The 20868-nt window shown below is 38.8% G+C and overlaps 1 protein-coding gene across 1 annotated transcript in view; it reads right to left on the bottom strand.

Annotated features, from left to right (window-relative positions):
• Positions 1-7019: 7019 nt before the first annotated feature.
• PREP (prolyl endopeptidase) overlaps positions 7020-20868 on the bottom strand; it is a 99142-nt gene continuing 85293 nt past the window's right edge. The window contains exons 12-15 of the mRNA XM_086745260.1: positions 18554-18648; positions 15484-15615; positions 10515-10671; positions 7020-7698 (exon numbers count right to left, since the gene is read on the bottom strand). Coding sequence (XP_086601386.1) covers positions 7404-7698; positions 10515-10671; positions 15484-15615; positions 18554-18648 — 679 coding nt within the window. The 3' untranslated portion in view covers positions 7020-7403. The remainder of the gene's footprint in view (positions 7699-10514; positions 10672-15483; positions 15616-18553; positions 18649-20868) is intronic.

Raw genomic sequence — 20868 nt, forward strand, 5'->3', positions numbered from 1 at the left:
ATTCAAGGCCAGGTTGGACAGGGCTCTGAGCAACCTGATCTGGTTGGAGGGGGGTTGGACTAGGTGGCCTTTAAAGGTCCCTTTCCAACCCTAAAAATTCTATGATTCTATGACAAAGGAGCTGCTAAAAAGAGGACCTACAACCCACAGGGGAGCCCGAGATGTGGTGGCACCTGGGCACTGTCCCAGTCTTGGAGGATTCCCATTGCAGGGGTTTAGATCCCTGTCAGCCATTTGGTGGTGGCCAAAAGGGAGGCTCAGCTATGGGCTGCCATGCCTTTCCAGCTGGCTAGAGAGGGCCACTCTCCTGACCAAAATCTGCCCTCCATTTCAACTCTGCTGCCCTCAGCCATGAGTGGAGGCTGCTGTGTGGCACCCTGGCCTGTAGGCAACCCAATAAGGCCTGTCTGTCAAGGCCTGCAGAGCAGGGTGAAGCGGCTGAGTGGTTAAATGATTCAGTCTATCATCACATTCCTCGTCAAGCCACTGGTACATCATCCTCAGCTCCCAAAATAACAGGCAAATAGAGAACTTCTGCAGTTCGGTGACCGGTTCCGATGGCCAGTGTAGGAGCTTGGGGTGAGCTACAGCCAGCATGTCTCAAAGCCAGCCTCTGACAGCTGCAGGGAACGGCTCTTCCTTCAGCTCCATAAGCAGGAGCTCCGTAGGCCTGTGCATCCGAAAACAAAGATACACAGTTCTTACCCTGTCATCCACTGCAAGACACTACACGTCTACATTTGGCTGGTGATTGCTCCCCGCATTTCTGACAGGTCCTGCTGCAACAGATGTCTTGTCCGCCACAGCCACTCCGAGGGACTGAAGAGGCCACAACGCCCCTCTGCAGTTAACGCTCTCATGGATATTCCCTTGCACCCAATTAGATCAGTAAAGCAGAGATCAGTGCATGTTGGTGTTAAACCCCGACACATGGAAAGCATGTTTTCCAGAATGCCTCTCCAGGTGATGTCCACCATCATGGTGATTCTTTCTCTGACCCAGCATTGCTGCTTGCTGCCCCCAGTTGGCAGAACAGGCTGCCTAATTGTCACCAAAGGGAACAAGAATTGAAAACAACAAAAGCTGTCCAAACCCTCTAATGAAGTGGTGTCAATAAGCTTTCTAATTCATTAGCTGGAAGTGATTTTGTAGCTGTGATACCCCCCCACCCCCACCCCTGCAATTGACTTCCTCTGGCAAGCGCAAAGGCCCTGGAAGACTCCACCAGGCAGGAAGGATGGGCAGCAGGCCCGCGGCAGCAAACTGTTTAATGACTGGGTTGTTGTGCGAGTGACTGTCATCTGTGAGAGGAGGATGTTTTCCAGTTTGTCCTTGGCAGCCAAAGCTTTGCTGAAGGATAACCACACTGTGAATTCAGGGAATTTCAAGAACTTCTGCTTTTGCTTTTCGGCATTTTGAGTGATGAGTGCTCTTGCAAAGATCAGATTTGGATCTGGACGCCCTCAAAGTTCAAGGAGGTCTAAGCATCTCTATCCAGGAAAAGTAATCCCTTTAATTTCAAAATACAGCTGGAGGTTTGTTTATATACAGTAAACAACAGAGGTGTCCCAAGCTCTGCAATTTAGGGCAGCAACCATAAATGTTTATTTCCCTTTTTTACTGTAATGCAAACTTTGCATAGTACCTGTGTCTACCTAGCAAGATGAAAGGTAAACCATACAAGAGCTCAAATTTGGGTCCCTATGAACGGTCTCAGGTCTACAGCTTTATGCCAATTCTATAATTATGATGACGACACATTTTTCATCCAGAGCAGCTTTAAACTAAAACTGAAAAGCAACTGCAGCAGCAGAATGTTAATTATTAACACTAAATACATGAAATTGGAAGTGCTTAACAGCTTGGCTAAGCTTCTGAAATAGACACCTGCACATACCTACTTTCAGAGCTCGTTCTACTATAGCAGAGCTTCCTCTGCAATATAACACTACTCATTCTGCTGAGAAATGACACTTCCATTTGAAATAATCAGAAGACACTAAGTTTATCTGCTCATGTTGCAGCTCCAAAGGATTCTGAATAGTGAAATCCTTGAACATTTCATGCCTTTTTTTTTTTTCTTCTCCTCCAGGAAGGAAACAACAGTCCATGTTCCAGCACTTTGTCACTTGCTGTCAAAACGACACGCTGTTGTCACACACCAGGAAACAGCCTAAAAACATAAAGCAGCACAAAAAGCAGTTTTTCACCAGCTAAGCATTCTCATCCAAACTTGTAAAAAAATAGCATTACCTGGTGTATAACTAAGGAATAAATTCCTCTGCTATTTAGTACACTTACGATTGTTCAATGACTGCTAGCTGGCAAAGCAAACAATTTTTTCGCTGTTGTGAAAGTCTTCTGAAACTTTCAAAGTCCCACAGGAGAAAAGAATATATTTGATGGCATCCCTGAAATCCAATATATCTTAATGTTAATCTGTTTTTTTTTACTGAGAAGATGTTAAAGGTTAAGTACAGCTCTTCACAGGGAAAGAAAAGCGGCATGAAAATGATGGTGCTAAGAACTAAATGGAATTACCACCTATGAGTCCAGGTGCCCCTGCTGAATTAAGGTATTTCATGCAGCTCAACCTACAGCTGTCCATAGCCTCACTGTGTGCAATCTTACATTTCAAATACAACCTTGTTTCTTCAAACCAGGAAAGTCTGCCCCCTCTTGCCTTTTTCTGGGGGGATGCTGCAAAACAGGATGCTTATTTTGGAGCCCAGTGAATATTCATCCAGTCTCCCAAAATACTGAAAGGGTCAGATCAATACAAAATCAAGCCCTTTCTATTGCTTTTCTGATTATTTCCCCTATATTCTGACAGTGATGCTGAGATGAAAATCACAGATAATATTTCGGCCTAATATTATCCTGTTTAGATTATAGACAAATGTCTAATTTAACGCTTTAGTTAGCACTATCAGATACCTACCTAGTACTCACCTTAGTTACAATAGCACGCACGCCCCACTTTAAGGGGTTCAAGAATAATGTCTCCTACCTTTTAGCACACAGAAGGCCTGGGAGGCATTGAAAGCAGCGCACACGCACAAATTGTAGTTTTCTGAAAAGCACGCAGCAGGCTAGAAATGTCACCTTTGCAGAGACACCATCTATCCATTGACTCCAGCTCTCATGCTGCATCTGCTGTGGAAGCTAGAAATATTTAATGAAAATCACCATGACCTGACTCTTGCATTCAGATTTTCAACGCTGAACTTACTCTGCTAAGGGCAAGGGCATGAACATCAAGTTTATTCCTTGCCTCTGTTACTCCTGCTAGCAAGGCAGAGGGATGTCTACAGACAGACATTCTCACTGACTGTTATTGCTCAGCTTTGGTTTTAAATGTTGAATTTTCATTCAACATTTAAATGTTGAACTTTCTCATAGAAAATTAGGAGAAATGGCCAAATCACAGTCATCCTAGTCCAGAATTTCATTTCTGCAGATGCCAGTAGCTAGTCCAGCTTCCACTGAGGGACTCAACCACTGGGATTTCTGTGCCATGAATAAACTGAAGACAGGAGATTATTCAGAAATGGCTATTCAGGAACAATGTTATCTTGAGGACATGCCTTGGTTTTCTCCAAAGACATGAGAGTTAGAAGGCTACTCCACCTCCCTTTCCTTCAAGGGCAAGGAAAAAAAAAAAAGCCAGAGGGATGCTTTTTCTTTTCCTGGCATGCAGTAAGAGTAAGGCAGAAGTAATTAAAAGAACATACAGAGAAATAAACAAAGTTGCCAAACCTGGCTATTCAAACAGCAGTGACTATCCAAATCCTGAGAGGTCTGCACAAAGAGACAGTTGCACAAAAGCTGTCTACTAAAGATTTTCAAAGCAGAAGAGCTGGGCAGAAAATTGGGTGGCTGTTTATTAGCTTCAGTTCCAAGTCCCTCCCTCAGCCCTGCCCCCTAAATCCTACTCGGCTTGGAAAACCCTTTCACAGGAAAGGCAGTCAGGAAGAGTCTATAAGCAAATCTTTATGCAATCCTGAGGGGCTCCCTCAGGCTAAAAATAAATAAATGACCTGACAACATAGAAGTTTGAAAGCTGTTGCAATGCCATATCGAATCCAAAGTACTGCTCCTCATGTTTCTGCCTTCCTACAGAGAGATGGCAAAGTAGAGTCAAGTCAAGAAAATCCTGGTGAAACAGGAAAGTCTCAGGTACCAGGAACAGGTGTCTCCAAACTCTGTCTTGAGTGTCCTTTACTATTACATATCCATAGGCCAGTTGCCCTTCTTCCACCCTTAGATCCTGGTGGTTATATTGCTGGGGAGGGTGCAGCACCTATCTAAAGTCAGTATCTTTTTTTTTTTTTTTTCCAGCTACCAAAATGTAAATTAACTCTGATGCAAGGGAATTCAAGTATCTCTTTCTGTGAAGAATATGAAGACGCTCAGCTTTTAAAAATACTTCTGACCTTTTTCACAGAAATAAACTCTGATGCAAATTCTCATGAGAGTAAAACCAACTAAGATATCTTTACATTAGTTGTGAAGGGTATCGGAAGGAGCAATATGTGAAAAGTTCATTTATTTCCACTTAAAACCAGATTTGGGGTCATGTAGCATAAGACTCTTACAGGATTTCAAAGATTTTTCTGATTTTGATCTTGGCACAAAACTTTGGTATCTATTTTTCTAAGAAAAATGATTTTGAAAAAGCAGATAGCTGTGAGGAAGTTACCTTGACCAGCTACTGAATTTTGCTTCATGCATTGGAAATAAAAGGCACAAAATTCAGAGCCCCTCCATGAAATAGCATTTCCATTGTAGAGAAAATAAGTTAACCTTGAAACCAGACTAACAGAGATCTCATTAGGTTTTATACAGCAGGAATGGTTTGGCTCCAGGTCTATTTAATCCAAACCCTGAAGGTTTAAATCCCCCTATTTTACAAGAGCATTACTCTCTCAGAGTTAATTATGGACTCTAGTTGCAGGCATGACCCGTTCTGCACCAAAAGAGCAACTCAGCTAACCGGACAGCCCTGCAACATCACTTTTTTGGTACCGGAATCCTGTACTTGGCATATCTGATTAAGATCAATTAAAATGCCGACAGTAAGAATGTATAACGGAAACAAAACGCCTTCCCAAGAGATACCAGCATTCTACAAGGGATACTGTTTAGCCCTTCTTATTTTGTGAATGTTGTCTCCAGCAAGCCAGATCCACTTTCAACACTATTGATTGCCACTCAGAGAGAAAAATGTCCGTTTCCAAACTCCCCACATTACGGGTCATCTGCCCCAGTACTGAGCCGTGCAGGGAGCTCAGCTTCGGCAGGGAGCTTCAGAAGGAAAATGAATTATTTTTAATCTGTGCCAGAGTTTTGTGTTTGAGCAGCTGGAGAACAAGGAAAAGAATTTTTAGGAACTAAGATCTGAAGAGATCACTGACGTGGCTGTGCGCAAACCTTTGCAATTCAATGCACCAACACAATTCAGCTCTATTTCACAAAGACCTGTGGACCATGCCCCACATGCCCTATCCTGCAAAGCTCTCCTCTCAGAGGTGAAGCTCTGCCCTCGTGATGGTACCGTAACATTCAGTAACAGGCCTGATGCAGCAACTGTGAAGTGTTGTGAGTGGAGACGGCACTACTTTGTGTGCTGTGTTTTTGCCATGCAGGGAAGCTGTTGAAAATTCCCAAATGATCATGGAAAGCAGTTCACACACCTCTGTGAAGAGGGGAGTGCTGAACCCAAACTCTGTTTTCATAACCTAGAGGGAAAACAACCTCAAACCTTCCCTCAAATCCCTATTCCGATTGTTTAATTCAATCCTGTGATCAGAATGCATCAGTCAATAAAGTATCTGGTAAAGTTGTAATGCCCACGGATCACAAATAAACCCCAGACCACATACAAGTTTTAGGTGTGGTATTTCATAGGAAAGCAGAATTTTTTTTTTCCTCCTAAAATCAAATTATACATAACAAGGGCCTGGGAGGAATGATTCTTCCTGGATTGCAGAGGGAATCAGCAGAAGCCCCAGAGCATGAGAGAAGCACAGAGTGGATCTGGTGCAAATTTATTTTTAATTTTCCTGTTGTTTAGAGCAGCCTACTCCTCTTTTAAATACTACTCCCTCCTCTTCCTGGGCTGAGACACTGTTTGCTTAGAGATGAAACTCCTGAGCACAGAGTTAAAATACAGGCCTTAGGGTCCAAGTATGAATATAATGACGAGCACTATTCTGGAAGAATGTATTGGTTTATCCAAAACTGAGAAGCAGCAGTGTTTTCTGGAGGGGCAACAAGACTAATAATAATTGGTAGAATACTTCTTTTGCTCTGCAAAATCAAACCTGAATTGCTGCAGTGCATCAGAGTTTAGACAGCTAGGAGGCAAATACCTTATACCTCATGCAGCCTAGATGGGAAAGATATGAAATGGCAGTTCAAATACCGTACCTGTGTCAAATCACGAGGGAGTCTGACTACGAGCTCTTGTTATTCTGCAGCCAGAACTAGGTTATACACGTATGTTCAGATTTTGGCTTGCCAGAGAACATTCTGTCAAAGGCATCATGAAGAACTGAACTTGAACAATCTGGACAAAGCTGCAGTTTTGGTTGGTGGGGTTTTTTTTGGTGTTTGGTTTTCTTTTTATAAACCAGTGTCCGGTCTGCTCTTCAGAAATAGTTGAAGAGCTAACAGCAGACAGGTTGTTGAAGAGCATCTGTATAGTCTGACTGAAATTACAGCAAGGATCTAAGAATTCTTCAAGTTTTCTGGCCTCCAATTTTCTCTTCTGTGTGGAAATAAACAGAAAAGAAAACTGGTGACATTTTGAAGTCTCTTTGGAAAGAAAGAACAATTTAGCAACATCATTATTATAGACTATAACACATTTATGAACAGCTTGTAATATAAGATTTTTAATAACATTTGACTTAATTACCTAGATTACTGTCTCTTCAGTATTTCATGGTTATCACTGAACACCTTCAGTTTACATTCTTAAATAAGTTACTGTGTAAATAAAGTACACTCAGAGATCTTGTATGTGGACAGTACTTACATTTAATTACAGATGATCTTGGTATGTTTATAGGTGCAAAATACATTAAAATTGTTTACAGGAAATAAGCTCAACTACCACTAAACTCTGGAATCTAACTGTTCACAACAGCACTGACAGTACCTCAGCTATTTATCTGAACATGCTTTTCAAAATGTACTTTGGAACGCAGTAGAAAAGAAATTCAAAGAAACACCAAAAAGAGGGAAGCACAGAAGATCAAAACTCCATAGCAGGTTGGATCAATAAAATATTAAACTGCAGTTCTTAAATGTAAGTACTACACCAAGTAGTAGTCTGGTTGGTCTTAAATGGTGTTAAAGCCCTTGTTTTCTAAAGGAGACAGTAATAAGCATTTTGCCTATTCAATCCAATCAAGATTTAGGCATCGTGCTATAAAAGCAAACATATCTGACACTTCTTCTATAACTTTAGCAGTTGGCTTTCCTGCTCCGTGCCCAGCTTTGGTGTCAACATGGATGAGAAGTGGATTGGTTTGTTTACGGCTTCGGCCCACAACATGTTGCAGAGTGGCGATAAACTTCAGTGAATGCAGAGGGACCACACGATCATCATGGTCTGCTGTGAGAAGCAGCGTAGAGGGATACTGGATGCCATCTTCTTCTGGTAGCTTGATATTGTGAAGTGGTGAGTACCTGAGAAGAGCACACAAATGTTTACATATTTTTTTTTTTCCCCTCAAGACCCAACAAGAAGGTCCTCTCATACCGAAATCGTCACAGTGGCATTTGAGAGCACTCTGAATACTACCGTTCTCAGTTGCAGAAATCAGAACTGCACTACTAGCAACTGACATGTGGTAGTGGCCACAGATCTCTGTCTCTCACATGTGAAGCAAGTACCTTTCTTTAATTTCAGGGAGGCATATGCATACATCTCACAGAAATGCCAAAAACATCAGGAATGGGCAACAGGGAAACTACAGCAAAAGTTATCAAGTCTACAGCAGGATCCATCCTGCTGGGAAACAGGGAATTTGAGACTTCTTCCCAGCATGTGTATGTAGTCCAGGTCTGCATGGGGATGGCTTCTTCCCATGCAAATCTGGAAACAGTCTCTGACAGTAAGCCACAAATGCTGTACAGTTACTACATTTGCTCCCTCCAATATTTAGGCCACCTTTGAACATGCACGTACTCTAAGGGAACATCATGCAGTAAACTGAAATGAGAACTCTAAGTTTTCCTGCTTTCGATAGATGATCTTGATTCTTATTTTTAGGAATAATCTAACTTTCAAAATTTGCTTTCTTTGTAGAAGAATTTACATCATTTAGCTACTGTAACATAATTTAAAAGGCATATCTACGTATCTCAACACAAAGTAATTTCTAGCATTAGAAATTTAATGTAATAGTAAGTCACAAAGAATTCCATCTAACCATTTCATACTTCATTTAGATAAAGCTACATCTAAGAAGAATGTTACATTCCTTAAATCAAGAGTAGGATATTATTTTTTCCCCAAATTTCATGACAGGAAATACCAATAAGCTCAAATTATTTTTAAGAACACGTGACAATATTTAAATGTCTAACCGAACAGATTTCTGGTTTTCTCATTTTAATCTAAGGAACAATGCAAGAGACTTTGCAGACAATGATTTGTTTTGAAAATAAGTTAAATGATGGTCACTACATGCCACTCTATTTGCCTTATATATTTTTTGGGTATCTGTAAAGGCAATATCTAAGCAACATCACATATATGCCTTCCTACATTTGATAAGCAATTGCCAGCATTTGAAAAGGAGGCAAAGAAATATTCTGAGTATTGACATATCCTCCAGGTATTCTTTGAAGCCCCCAACATAAGAAAGACATGTTGGAGTGAGTCCAGAGGAGGCCATGAAGATGATCAGAGGGCTGGAGAACCTCTCCTATGAAGACAGGCTGAGAGAGTTGGGGCTGTTCAGCCTGGAGAAGAGGAGGCTCCAGGGAGACCTTATAGTGGCCTTCCAGTACCTAAACGGGGCTTATAGGAAAGACAAGGAGAAACTCTTCAGCAGGGCCTGTTGTGGTAGGATGAAGGGTAATGGTTTTGAAATAGAGGGAGGTAGATTCAGATTAGATATTAGGAAAAATGTTTTTTACAGTGAGGGTGGTGGAACACTGGCACAGGTTGCCCAGAGAGGTGGTGGATGCCTCATCCCTAGAAACATTCAAGGCCAGGTTGGATGGGGCTCTGAGCAACCTGATCGGGTTGAAGATGTCCCTGCTCCTTGCAGGGAGGCTGGACTAGATGGCCTTTAAAGGTCCCTTCCAACTCCAACTCTTCTATGATTCTATATAAGATGTTTCTAAAATAATGCATTGAAATTTTGTGATTAAGCATGTAAGTAGGTATAAAGTCACCCCTTTCTACAGATGCATTTCTCCTAATCACAGAATGAATTTAAATCTTTACCTCTTCAGAATATATGAATTCACAGATGTGCAGGCAAGTTTCAGTGTCCAAAATCATGAAAATTATTTGGACCATTTTTGTAACAGTTAATCTTTTATCTAAGATCTAAATTATCTATTGATAAAAGACAGTTATAAAATTTGTTAATTGCTTTGTGCATTACATTTACAAAAATGTGTTTAGCACTGAAACCTTAAATTAGACAATTGGAGGTTGTGAAATAATCTAATTGCAATGGGTGCAACTGATCGTCCAGTATTTGGACTTGACTGATTTTTTTTTTTAGGGAATGCTTTAGATCAAGTTAGATCTCAGGGTACTTGTAGCACACGTACTTTTTAATATCTGAAGGCTCTATTGAATTTCAGATGAGCCAAATTGTTTAGTGTGTCTGAAGCATTCTCCTGAAATGTTGATATTCATTATTAAAGAAATACAAATGCAATAACAGAAGACAAGGTTCCAGAAAAATATTTCAAAAGTATGGCACTGATTCTAACACACTCATTATTAGCCATATCCAATGTGCAGATCGTTGCTGTTCTCACATAACTCTCTTTCATATCTTTAATTTTTTTTAAAATAATCTTTCCAGACCTCTCAGCAAGGAGTTAAGAAATGAATTAATATCCTGTTATGGTCTACTGCCATTCAATTCCTACAAATAAATCCCATCCACATTGTATAATATAATTCAAAATGGTGATTGTCTCTCCTCCATCATAAAAAATACTATTTGTGTAGTGGTTCACTTGAGAATATTCTGTTATGATAGCCTAAAGGAGTCATTATTCAGAAAGAAAATCTTCTGAGTTGTTAAAGCTGCTAGTAGAACAAGGTCTTTGAAAATAAGCCCAGTTGACTCAACAGGGCTTTGAAGACAGTCTTTCATGCAAAACTGACTTGTAAGGAAATGCTGAACTCCCCAAATCTAGTGTGGGGAAAGGATGAAATAATTCTTAACATAGATACGGATCATGACAACCTGAAACTGTTGAGCAGACTATGCATTTTAACAATCACAGAAGTATTTAAAGGCACTTACTTGCACAGCCATTCAAACTGCTCTTTACAGTCGGAGCAACCGTAATCAGTGGTCCAAGCATGGCCAATGGTGTACTTGTGGAACTTGAGCATGTCCATCACTCCCACTTGGGCAATAGCACAACCAAATAGGTCGGGGCGCTGATTAGCACAGGCAGCTTCAACAGGAAAACAACTCTATTAGTATTCATATCTTAAAGAATTAAGCTCAGCAGTGAAAGGTCCACTGCCAAGTTAATGAAAGACCAACTTCCAAAAAGCTGTCTCTTATAAACTCAAAGTTTCTTTTTTTTTTTTTTAAAGTAAAACCGTTAAGTTAAAAAAATGTGAGAAATATAGATTACCATATAATACCTGGAGAAAAAAAAAACAAAAACTTGAGTATGAAGTATCTGACATAAATGCAATTGCACTGGGAAAAGACTGCCAGTGAATACGAAGTCAAATAGACTTCTAAGCAAGACTGTAGGCAAATACACAAATGGATAAAAATTATAATTTGCAAAGATGGTATGTTCAAAAGAGCTTAAGAGCTATTTCCCTGTTCTTCAGGCACCAAATAGCCTGTTCTTTGAAAACTGCCTTCCAAACTAGCAAACCGGTTTTAAAGGAGAAATGCACTTTTTAAATATGTGAGCTTCTGGACTACTGAATTTAAGACTCCTAAACCATTCACTGTCTTTTGATACTAGTAACTTTTGATATTAGTATCAACAAAGAAAAAGGCATTAAGGAGGAAAAGCTTTCCATTTACTGATGTAAGTTTTCTTCCATAATTACTATGTAAACTCATATGAAGAGTTTTGCTAAAAGCAGAGTCCTACAAAATCAGAGGAATAACTTCATTTTAATAAAGCAAGTTACGGTTGTTTTTTTTTTTTTTTAATTATTTCCACCTTCCTACTACTGGAAGGGACAATTTCTAAGAATAATGCTTGCCTTGTATATTTTAAAAATAATCACAGTAGGTTCATCTAGCTCAGTGTTCAATTATAAGAGTGGCAACTGGCAGATGCTCTGGGAAAAGGTGTTAAGCAAATACTGGGAGATATTTCCTGTACATTATCAGCTTTTGAACTAGTTGTTTAGGTCATCCCTGAGTTGGAGTTATCTCCAGCCATCCTGTTAAACAGCCATCAAAACATCTATCCTCCGTAAATACATCTGTTTTCTTTCTTAATGTTTATTCATCTAGTGTGCATCATATCCTGTAGCAATAAGTTCTTCAGTTCCAATTTCTGCGGCTTGATTTAAATCTGTTGCCTGGTGATTTTACAAATTCCCCTGTAAGAAATAAGAGCACTGAGATTTTCATATAACTACTACAATGGATCCCAGAATCCCTTTCTTAATTCAGAGCTAATCACTGTGCATCCACATTTAGGTATACTCTTCCCAAATTCTTGTATCTCATTGTTTTTTTCCATTGTGAAAGTGGATCGTTTATTCCTCTTCTTTGCCTCCTGCTAATCAGTATATTGCTATGACATGACCTTGCTTCCAGCTCAGCAAGTAGTTTATTGCATAGCTTTATGCGAGGGACTTAGTCAAAAGCTTTTGAAAATAACTCCTCACCTAGAGGACTCTTACAAGCACCATATGGTCCCTGACTCCCTCAAATAGCTCTAATAGATGTGCAAGATATAACTTCAGCTTGCAAAATTCCTCCTTACATGTCAGCTGTTATTTATTGGTTTCAATTGGTTTGTCCATTAGAGAAATCAGATTTACTCATCTGCAGCTTGTGGATCACCATGAACCATTTAAAAATTGGCATTACACTTGCCCCCTTCTGTTCCTCAGATAGTCAGGCTTAGCAGCCTGCAATTTCATATCAGAGTTCACTTAAGATCCTGTGTGTGCACCATCTGGTCCTGGCAGCACACTGCTTTTCATTTGATTGATTTATTCCAAAACTACTTCTCCTTACGCTTCAGCTTGAGTCAGGTCCTCAGAGTATTCCCCATGAAGACAGATTCTGGTGCAGGGAACTCCCCACACTCCTCAGGAGGGAACATCAATATAAATAGATCATTTAGTTGTTCAATTCTGCCATTATGTTTTCTTCAGTGCTCCTTTTACACCTCACTAACCTGTAAGTCCCACAGATCCTCTGACCAGCTTCCTGCTTCTGATGTGCATAGAAAGCTTTTATTGCTAATCTTTATATCGGAAGCAATTTGCTCATCAGTCTCCTGCGGCCTGTCAGTCCCTCTCAGAGTTTTGTATACCCTATTTTCTTAATTTGCACGTGATTTCTATTTTCTGAAGGATACTATTTTACCTCTGGCCATTTCTGGTATGCAACTATGCTGACTCTTCATGGCTCCTTTCTGAGCCATTTTCATAAGGCATATATAGTGCCTTAAATAGTTGACACGTAAAAGCTCTTTCTTCTTTTAACTGAAGCTCTTGATCAGACTCCTCTCCATGTTATTTCCTTTTATGAACATAAATGATGTTCTAGTGGGGAAAAAAAAAAGCCAAAACAACTATCATAACATTTAATTTTAGTACTCTATATTTCAGAGTGTCTCTTGAAGCACTGCATGTTGCTCAGGATTTTATAAAAAATTGCTGCTCCTAGTTCCCTAAATAGTTACTTCAGTAAGAAATCACTTAGGCAGACACTCATCCATTCCCACTGCACCCCTTTAATTAGCCGTAATACTTAATTATATGCATTAATAAACTGTAACTTGGAACAAGTTTATGTGTGAATTTTACTCCTCTACACATACTTTGAGCTTTGAAATTCAGTACAAAAGTAAGATTTCAAAACCTCAGAACTGCTTGCCTGAGCAAACAGGAGAGGTTAAACACTGTTTGCATGAAGGAGGTTTTCAGCTCACAGCTGCTGCTCTACTCAGCTTTGGGATCACACTGCAGGACAAGGAAGTCTTGTTTTGCAGTTGAATGAGGCAAGAGCTCAGGGCTCTGCACTCCTCAGAGACACCTCCTGTTAGACTAAAAGGAAACAGTATTTTGAAAGAGTGACAATACTCTTCCGTGTCAGTTTTTTCTCCAATAAATGAGAACTGAGAAAATCTGGCAGTGAGTTCTTGCACCTAACGTATGAGTTATGCTCTCCAGCGTTGCATGAACAGCTACTGCAAAATTTAGTTCTGCTTCGATGAAAAAGCACTTACAAGAATTTCCTAAATCCACCTAATTCTACACAGTCAAGGAAAATCCCTATCTGGCTCATCAAGAACATGGAAATCCAGCTGGATTGTAATCCATCTGCAAGTGCAAGGGAAGGTTTCCAGCAACAGATTTTTCAGAGCAGGGAGGTCTAAATTCCTAACACCCGTCTGCTACTGGAATGACGTGCACTCTGCAGATGGCACTTGCTTCCCCTTACCTAAACAAGGAGCCCAGCTGACCTATTCAGCCAGAAACAGGTTTTTTTTGGATGACTAAAGTTCAGTAGGATGAATCTCATCCTGACTGAAACTGAAGTCTACATAACCATAAAACAGTATTTTCAGAAGCTATGTAACATCTTGAAAGCTTAACTCAGTTTCCAAATATACAGTTACACTAACATAAAGCTAACTTGGGCAGTGCTTGCACTCCCAATGGTGTGCAAGCCCTTTAATCCTTTACCATATTCATCCATTTCTATTGGTGCTTGTATTTACAATGCACAGATACCTCCTGCCACTTGTAACCGAGAAGCATATATGCAGAATGCAAAAATTAACTTCATATGTACTTGTTATTTATCTTTAAAACAACTGCTTTTTAAAAATAAGAACGTAGGAATAGCCAAGATGGCTTAGACCAAACACCTGTATAACTCCAAATCCTGTTTTCTATGCTGAATGCTAGTTCACTGAAAAATAAAATAAAATCAATAGAGCCAGTATTCAGCAGCAACAGGGAGGAGTATAAAAAGATGAGCAAACAAAGAGCAGCTCTAGTAAATCTGCTCTTTTTCTATAAATCAGTGGGTTGTGAATTTGAAATGATTTTTTTTTCTTCTCACATGAGCAGCTCAACTCTGTCATACTGTCACATGCCTTTCATGCTGTTTAAAAAATACAATACAAAACCCCAACATTATTCATTTGCGTTTCCTTCTCCTTTCAAAATTGAACAAAATCACCTCCCTTTTTCTTCTGCTACTTTCAGATATGAGGATTTAATCAGAAATAAATTTTGTAGCTCTTTAAATACTGCTTAGACTACGAGACGTTTTTGTGACAAGCTTTTCTGTTTAAGAGGAGGCTATCAATTTCCTTAACTTAAGAACACAGCAGTGAGTTATATTTGAACAAGACATTGTTAAAAAATTCTACATTTACAGTCCCTCAAAAGCTCAAGATTTTTTTTCAGGTAGCTGTACTTGTATTTTACATTTCTCACCAGAGATATTAATGATTTTATTGGTAATCATGTTATAACTACATAATGAAAGTAGAATAAAATTGTTATGTGTCCCTGTACAACGGCTTTAAATGCAGAACTGTTATGTTTTCATTTGCCCTCTAAGGACAAGAATGCATGACTACAGAAAGAGTGAGCAAGAAACTCTGATGAATGACTGCGTGATGTGGGATTCCAGCTTATGCTACAGATCGCACAAAGTTTCCTGATGCTGCATCACAGATTTCTGGTTATTCAGTAATTATTTTGTAATGGTTAGCCTTACAAAAGAAAAATCAACAGCCAAATATTTTTTAAAGCATTCTTTCTTACTATGTGATTTTAACACTTGGTTAGCTCCACCATACAGGACAGTAATTGTTAAGTATGGCTTTTAACAGTCAGCCTTTGCTAAAGGCTGCAGAACCCCAACATCCTTTGCAAACAGCAAATAAAGTAGAATTTTATGCATTTAACACCTGGAATATATTAATGCATTGACATTCTGGCAACTTTAGAAAAGAGGATCTCGTAAGTTTTTGTCTGGTTACTTTGATAAACACAGCACCAAACCCAGAAAATATACAAGCAGTTCTTACCAACTAAGAGGCCCCCATTTGAGCCTCCATTAATAGTCAACTTCTTTGGGGATGTGTAGCCTTCCTTGATGAGATATTTGGCAGCACACTGAAAGTCATCAAAGCAATTTTGTTTGTTGGCCAAGATACCACCTAGCACACAAATCAAACAGATCAGTTGGTGCCATAAAATCAATTTGATACCATCTCTTCAGAAAAACATGTGTGCAAAAATACCTGGGAACAATTCCAGTTTCATGAACATTTTAATAATTGATGCAACTCAGAAAGACAGCAAAAATGAAAGATTCTTTCAACACAGAGAGAGTATAAGATGGTTCTGTCGATAACTCTAATGCTTTCAGAAACTCTGAATAATACATACCTGTACTATAGAATGAGTGCCAGGTACTGTTCCTAACCAGTAAAATTAACGATAAAAGCTTTGCATTGCAAAATATATACAAAATGACCACATACAATCCACCTGAGGTTTGCTCTAATAGGACTTTAGCAGCATTAAACTCGGTGACAATTTCTTAAGGCAATAAAGCTTCAACTTACAAAATAAGCTATATGAAATAAACACGTCTAATTTCCTGGACATAGAATATGTGGCTGGTAATTTACCTTTTTTTCCTCCTATTAACTGTTTTCAAATCAGTTGATATATAGCTATGGTCAAAAAGAGACTTTGGAATTGCATCTTGGTCTGAAATTTTATTAACTAACTATCAAATATGGAAATGCTTAGCATGCTGCCATTTTGTTAAACAAAATTCCAAACATAAGATGTATGAGGAATAAATCATGACTGAAAATGTAGGTCCAGATGATAACATTGGTAAGACTTCTAGTTCTCAAAACAATTTTTTTTTTGCAGGGTGGGATACAGAAGGAAAAGGATGGGTTTTCCCCACAATCTTTCAACTATTTGAGCAGAAGAATATCAACCTAGAGAACTCACAGTTGACCAAATCCTATAATCTTACCTCTTAAGATGCTTGTTTGGCAAGAGACTAAAACTGGCTTCTCCTCAAAGGTTATCCTACCTTAGACCTCGTATATTCTTTCCGAGGCAATTAAATGCTAGTAAGAAATGGGAACTAGGAAAAAAAATCCTCATACTCTTGTAGCAAAGGCTGTGGTCCAGAGAGGTAAAAAGGGGCCCAGTGGACACAGAAGCAGAACTCCAGTTCCTCCTACTTTGTGTAAAAGCTGGATGTTTATTCTAAGCTAATAGCCTAAAGTCCCCACTGAGGTCCCGGAATCTCCAGAACAATTAATTCTAACGTAAAATAAGCGAGATAAAAAACCACCTCTAGATGATAGCCTATCTTCTTTATCCATCCAGTGATCCTAGATACCCAGCTTACAATTTCTATTTTGCAGAACTTCGTTAGGATAAGTCCAACATTTAGCCATACAGTTCTTGTAGAATTGGGATGAGTACTTTTTGAATTTTTTTTTAATTTTTTTTTTTTTTTTACAAGTACACATCATTCTTGCATTAACAAGACCATTAAAGAGAGACATGTTGGGACAAGGAAAAAGTCTTCAAACGTCTGGCAGTAAAGGAGAAATAAATCTTACTCTTGGTCAAAGTTCTGGTCTGGTGTAAGGTCAGAATCCTATCTATACAACTAAACCTAAGCAAACAGACTTCTGCAATTACTTCTGGAATTAACAAAGAACAGATACATATCTTATTATGCAACTGCAATAGAAGACTTGGGTCAAAATTAAGCAGGAAATAGGTGGACCAAAGAAGCATTATCATATTAAGATAAATTTTATTAAACCTATTACAAACCAATCGGCAAATTAAAATTAATGAAGGATACTTCATCTTCAGAAATAATATCCTGTATCTGCAAGCATATATAGCTTCTATTTATGAAACTATTACATATTTAACTCAATTGTGAGGAAATGACCCAGACAAAAAGTTACCGCAGATGAAACAATAAAACCAAGGTGTAATGATCTGGGAATACTGCTTTGTTTGACAAAAACTTATGGATTACTCCCATGGCAAGTTGCTGCATCATAAACAACACTGTTTTGGTGCATCTGCCTTGCTGACAACATCCCCAGAAACTTATCCACGAGATTCTTTGGATGCGAATAAGATGTCACCATTAAGTAATGATGGGTATGTTACAGAGATGAGTAGAACTTTTTTCAGCTTTTTCCTCTGGTGAAGGGATACAGAAAATTGTCAACAATAAGACAAGTGGACAAAGACAATGAAAACATTAAGACAAGGACTGGATGGGAAAAACATTAACAGTATTAAGAAAAGGGGAAGAGAGATTGATGGGGTTTTGTGGGTAGTGACTTAAACTTCCTTGTAGCGTAAGTCAGCTTAAAAAAATCCAAAAAGGTCAAATGTCTCCCTACAAGAAGCTGGACCCCCTCTAAGAGAGTGTGGAGGGGATGACTTGTCACTGTGCTTGTGGAGCTCATATTTTTCATGTGAACTTCAATCACATCCACTAACTATATATAAAAAAAAAGGGTTTATTTATAAGTTGTGCAAAAATCTGGAAGAATTACATTCTGAACTCAAAAGTTCACACCTGTAGTGTTCTACAAATGGTTTATATTTTTTTTTGTGTGTGTAATGTCAAGAGAGTCTAAATAGTCAGTGCTGCTGTCTTGGCAATCTGGAATTGTGGGGCCATGTGCACCTCCAAATAATGAAAGAGGTATGTGAAAGCAAGCCAGGTCTCCTGCGACATAGACAGACAGTTTTTTGAAAATTAGTTCAAGATAAATAGCTGCATTTTAAAATCCTTAAGTCTAGGGAACTTGATCTTGCTTTAAAACAATCACAATAATTTTCTTGGAAAACATTGTGCTTGTGCAGAACTATTTTTAAGTAGGTTGCAAAAATTAAAACAATCTAATGAAAACCATCAGATAACCGAGGACAACGTACAGATCTAACATGAGTAAGGAAAAAGTTCACTTTCTTACAGAATAAGTAAAAGACAAATGGAGTATAGAAGAGGGAGTGAAGAGAAAATGTTGTAATTTTCATTGCTAAGTCTGCAGTTCTGTTCCTCTGCTTGGACTGATTATTTACCTTTGTGCCAGGTCTCTCCATATTCACCACCACCCCTGATGTTTGCCACTGCTAGAACACCTCCTAGATGTCGCACAAAAATAAGTCTTGACACACTGAAAAACCAAATAGATAGAGGATTATTTTTAATTTCCATTTTTATATCTCTATCATTTAAAAAAAATACTTTGAGGGAAAGATCTCTCCTAAAATCGATACTGAAATAATGAATAAAGTCCTCCTTGATGGCAAACCTGAGCAGTCAGGTTTTTTTTTTCAATGGTTATCCGTGGAAATGAAACTCTCTGCAACCTCGGGAGAGGAAGGAACCAGTGCTGATCCATTCTTCTTCCTTTAGTTCTGCACTTTGAAGGAGAGCGGCCAATGGTTCTGCCTAACAGAAGATCCCCCAGGACATGTCACCATTTTTAAAATAATCTTCAAAGCTTTCAGTGTGGGGACCAGAGCTATGTGGGGACCCTGGAGCCCCATGGCTTTCTGAACTGTTCCTGTTCCTCTTGACCTCTGCTTTTTCAGAAAGGAAAGGAACACTTAGCCCAAATGAAGAAAGCAAAGAATTAAGACTTAAGATCAGCACTTGATCTTTGTTTATGAGCAGGTATTTTCAACTTCTGCTTAATGTACTTTTTTTTTGAACCTTTATAAAACTGTGTTTGCAAAGAAAAACTCTGCTTCTACCATTGTTTTGTGCCACGGCCCGCAGTCAAGTTCTGGCCAATTTCCTACTTATTTATTTTCCACTTGCATTGCTAAATACAAAACAAATAGTGAAAAATGAAATAACAAGTTCTATCTTCCCTAGTATCTCTGGAACCTCGCTGAAAGCTAAAGTAGCTTTTTTTTTTTTTTAATGTCAAATTGCAAAAGTATCAAAGTTATTAGCATCTTTTTAAAAGGCACTGAAGTAATTTAAATTATATTTAACAATTAAGAAAAGAAATAGATCTGTGATCTGTTGAGGTAGTAGCTTTACATAGCAGAAGCTCCAGATGGCAAACCACTCACATTCCTAGGAGATCAGTAAAATATCTCTACAAGTAATTTTTTTCCACTCTAGTAGGTTTAAGTTTCTTATTTACCTGAAATGTTTGCTTATGCAAGAAACCACTGCCTGCAGAAATTAATCCTATTCAACCACAAGAATAAGGACTGGGTCTTTTTACCTTTAAGACTCCCTCCTGCTTATCAGAAATATATTGAAAGACTGCAGTCCTACAGTATCTCTCAAAACACAGTATCAAAACAGGTAAATTTTTCATACCTCCCAAAGCAATTATCCATGTACTGGCACTTATTCTTGAGAGTATATATCAAGGATTAAGAAAACAAAAAGAAAAGCAGAAGGATGACTGATAAGAGATTTCTATATTGTCATAACCTATGGAAGGAAAAAAACTTTCTACCTAGGCTGGTTATCTGATGGCTCAGAAGGCATGAATTATCTCTGCTCCTATAAAGACAATTCTGAAGTCCATCACTGTGAATCGTATTTTCCATAGATTGCTGTGACATGCTGATCAGATGCAAGATTGATATTCTATAAGCACACTGTGCAAAGGTTGGAAAGCATTATTCTGTCAAACTCTAGGATGCCTAACTTCCACAGGTTGCTAGACAGCTAATGTGGAGTAGCCTGACAGTAGGCTCCCTCATGAGATCATGGCTTCTTAATTTTGGTGTGTTAGAGCCACAAAATCTCCCAGAATATGCTGCACTTCTTTCCTCTGTCTCTGTCCCAAACAAACTCTATAGAAAAATCTTGGGCCAAACTTAATTGATCTCCTAGTAATCAAAGGTAGCAAGTATAGGAATTGCAGGTAAGGTAAGAGCTTGCTACCCCCAAATATATTGCCTGAGAATATTTAAAAAATAAAAATTTCCAGAACAGAGCCCATCTGCTGAAAGAAATTGCGCCTGTCTGAGGGATCAGCGTATTTACCCAGCAAAGTATCTAAGCAATGCAAAACCAAAGTATTAAGTGCATCCTATTCTGTTCATGGACTCTTCTAACAGAGATGGTACCTTGATGATAATTTTTTGAGAGGTCTAAGTGACTTAGGATCTCATAGGATATGCAGTACTCTTCTTATATGAAGCTAGTCCCCATTTCCCAAGCAAACAATTTTTCTGTTGCACAGATCCTCAATGGGATAAAGTCCAGAGTTTGGTAACAATCATTATACCGGCCAAATTATAAGTAAGGCTTAGTATATCTGTGCTCACTCTCACAACACTAGTGGGATTTAGACACTTCTGAAAACATCACCCTATATACCTCAAAATATACAGCTAGTAATGTCACTGCCAATGACTGT

This window comes from Chlamydotis macqueenii, chromosome 3 (assembly GCF_036417535.1).
Source record: "Chlamydotis macqueenii isolate bChlMac1 chromosome 3, bChlMac1.mat, whole genome shotgun sequence".
In the NCBI taxonomy this organism is placed as follows: domain Eukaryota; kingdom Metazoa; phylum Chordata; class Aves; order Otidiformes; family Otididae; genus Chlamydotis; species Chlamydotis macqueenii.